This window comes from Echinococcus granulosus (genome assembly GCF_000524195.1).
Source record: "Echinococcus granulosus chromosome Unknown EG_S00114, whole genome shotgun sequence".
In the NCBI taxonomy this organism is placed as follows: Eukaryota; Metazoa; Platyhelminthes; class Cestoda; order Cyclophyllidea; family Taeniidae; genus Echinococcus; species Echinococcus granulosus.
Genome location: NW_020170494.1, coordinates 1 through 2,606, shown reverse-complemented (window position 1 = coordinate 2,606; position 2,606 = coordinate 1). Strand labels below are relative to the sequence as shown.

The following is a 2,606-nucleotide window of genomic DNA, read 5'->3' as shown; positions in this document are numbered from 1 at the left end:
CAAAACGTTGGTGGTATGTGGTGAGACTTACGAATGTGGAAGGTCGACATCCTCCTGGCGAAGAAAACATTTGTAACACGAGACGCTCATGTAAGCAGGTATTGTGTATTTTCGTAATAGCTACTTCAAGGTAGGAATATTTAAGCTCTCACTTTACTTAAGGTGTCAAAAGGCAGGTTAACTTAAAATCATGGCTACGAATTTGAAATAAATATACACGTTGTACTTGAAAAGATACAGATATTAAGTATCTAACGACTGAAAATATTCATATGTAAATTTGGAATGTATTGTGGGGTATATTTACTGCTAAAGACATCTGAAAGACGTGTGAATCTGGAATGGTCTGTATTGAAATTATATAAAATTGAGTCAGTCTTACTTGCATACCTTCATATCATCAGCATGGTGACCGGGGCAGAGGATACAAAAAACACCCACCGAATTCAACAATTTTTTGATCATCCTTGCTGGCACTACCTGTGAGGGCGAAACAACTATTCTCCATCACCACGAGATGACTTTCAACGCCACTAGCACTCCTCACAGTAAATATTATAGCAGGGAGCCTTTTGTTAGACTTCGCCACGACATCAACACTAGTTGGCAGTGGGTGCATTCCAAAACCTCATTGACTTCTGCTACTTTCTTAGTCTTGTGTTTGACATGAAGATCAGTAACAAAGCAAGGCCAGACGAGATTGAATTGACAGCATTCCTTGAAGAATTGCTTGCACTTTTATTAAAAACATGAAGATGTATACCACAGTTTGAGGGGATGATACTCGTCTTTCCTATGATTCCCGCAATTGGGCATTGCTCAGACTGTAGAACAGTCTCTCCCACGATTGCCTGTCTGATGCAGCGTTCAAATGTACGAATTGCCTCCATCGTATGCAATATTACATATGAAATAGTGGGAATTTACCCTACGTTGCCTACAGCTCTTTGTTTCTGACCGATTTCATGTGAAGGTTCATTTATTAACTGACCAAAGTGCGTTTAATTGAGGAAGTGGTGCCAAATGATTAACTCTATTTCATAAACTCATACCCAATATGCCAGTTGTCCATTGCCCAAAAGCAGATTGAGACTTCACGCTGTCAGGTTAGGCCATGAATAGGTGAGACCGTTCCGTTAGCGGACACTGGACGATAATCAAGACTAGGCGTTTTGTGGAAAGTGATCCCGATTCGACATTTCCTATTGCAAGTCACCCAAAATTCTGCCATCCACAACAGACATCTCCCTTCTTTGACGATTAGGTGCAATACTCAGCAATTGGCATGAAGCATTTTAGCGTTGGAAGGTATCCCTGAAGACTTGCCTATTTAGGCTATTATAAACGATGGTTTTCTGTTAGTGTTTAGAAGGATTGATTTGCTATACCTGTAATCTGGATGCCAGGACACCGTGATAATAGCTCTGATGGAAGTTGTTTACCTTCAGCTACAAGTCCTTTCTGGTCCCTGAAGGTAGAGCAGTGTCAGGCATGTTTTTGGTCAGATTCAGACGTGTGAGTGCAATAATTTGTACCTGGTGTTTATGCATGTTAAACAAACGACAACTTACTCACTAGAATGTGGATTTGTAAGCCCCGGTAAAGCCAATGCCTACCCCACCTACACATATAGTCTCCAAAGTATTTTATGCCTTCATAATATAGCCTTTGCAACATTTGTAACCATTTTGGTGTTTACGGGAATGCTTTGCACTCACTGAGAAAGACGTCTGCTGTGAATGGTTGAAACTACGAAGGCCGTCAAATAAGCAAGGTTACTAATGGGATTCTTGCAGGTTTCTGAAAACTCACTCAATCAGGAGCTCTGTAGATTGGGTGATATGGAAAATGGCCTAGGTTTGAACAAATGGAGCATAACCATGCGAGATTCTCATGTAATGCTTAAATAAATGTGCGGTGTCATGAGCTTCACCTAGTTACCAGGTGCCATTTTACTCTTCAGGAAACTAAGGATAGTAAGTAAACTGGCAATGAAAGAACAGCACAGCTTCGTAGCACGACACAGTGCTGCTTATCTGATTAAGAGGTTTTGCTGCTAACTTGACAGACCAACTATGCCACCAGTCCTAAATGCATCTGAACCTAAATATACCGCAAACTTGATGCAAAGATGCATGTGATCTTTGCAATAGTCCTACAGCAGGATAGACTATACGTGCCTAGCTTGTGATGTCCGAAGTGGAGGATAGACTTCGCAGGCAGTTGAGGCCGATACTGAAAGGACAAAATAGGGTACGTAGCAGAATAATATCTGCTTTAATTTGCATATTTTAGTGAACCATTTCAGAACGCCGAGACTCGGTGGTGCTGTTGATAACTTGAGGCTTTGAAAACGTTCACATGACGTCGAACAATTCTTCTGCTAAAAATAACATTAAAGTACATGTAGAGAGAAAATGCCATTTAAAGTTCTCGGTAATGGATGTAGTAGACGAAAATTTTGGAGTTTATTCATCGGAAGAAGCACTAGTACTCTACGATACGACTTAATGAAAAGTGTTTAGTAGATTAATGGTTATTGCAGCAACTTGATTCGCAAATTTTATTCATTTTAATGAGGGTTATTACATGGAGACGATGACTCC

The 2,606-nt window shown here is 40.4% G+C and overlaps 1 protein-coding gene across 1 annotated transcript in view; it reads left to right on the top strand. All coding sequences in view use genetic code 11, as the record gives it.

Moving 5' to 3' along the window:
* EGR_08646 (hypothetical protein) overlaps positions 1-753 on the top strand; it is a gene marked incomplete at both ends in the record, with an annotated part of 6,552 nt that extends 5,799 nt beyond the window's left edge. The window contains one exon of the mRNA XM_024497895.1: positions 654-753. Within this exon, the coding sequence (XP_024347665.1) occupies positions 654-753 (100 nt within the window). The remainder of the gene's footprint in view (positions 1-653) is intronic.
* Between the last annotated feature and the right edge of the window lie 1,853 nt (positions 754-2,606).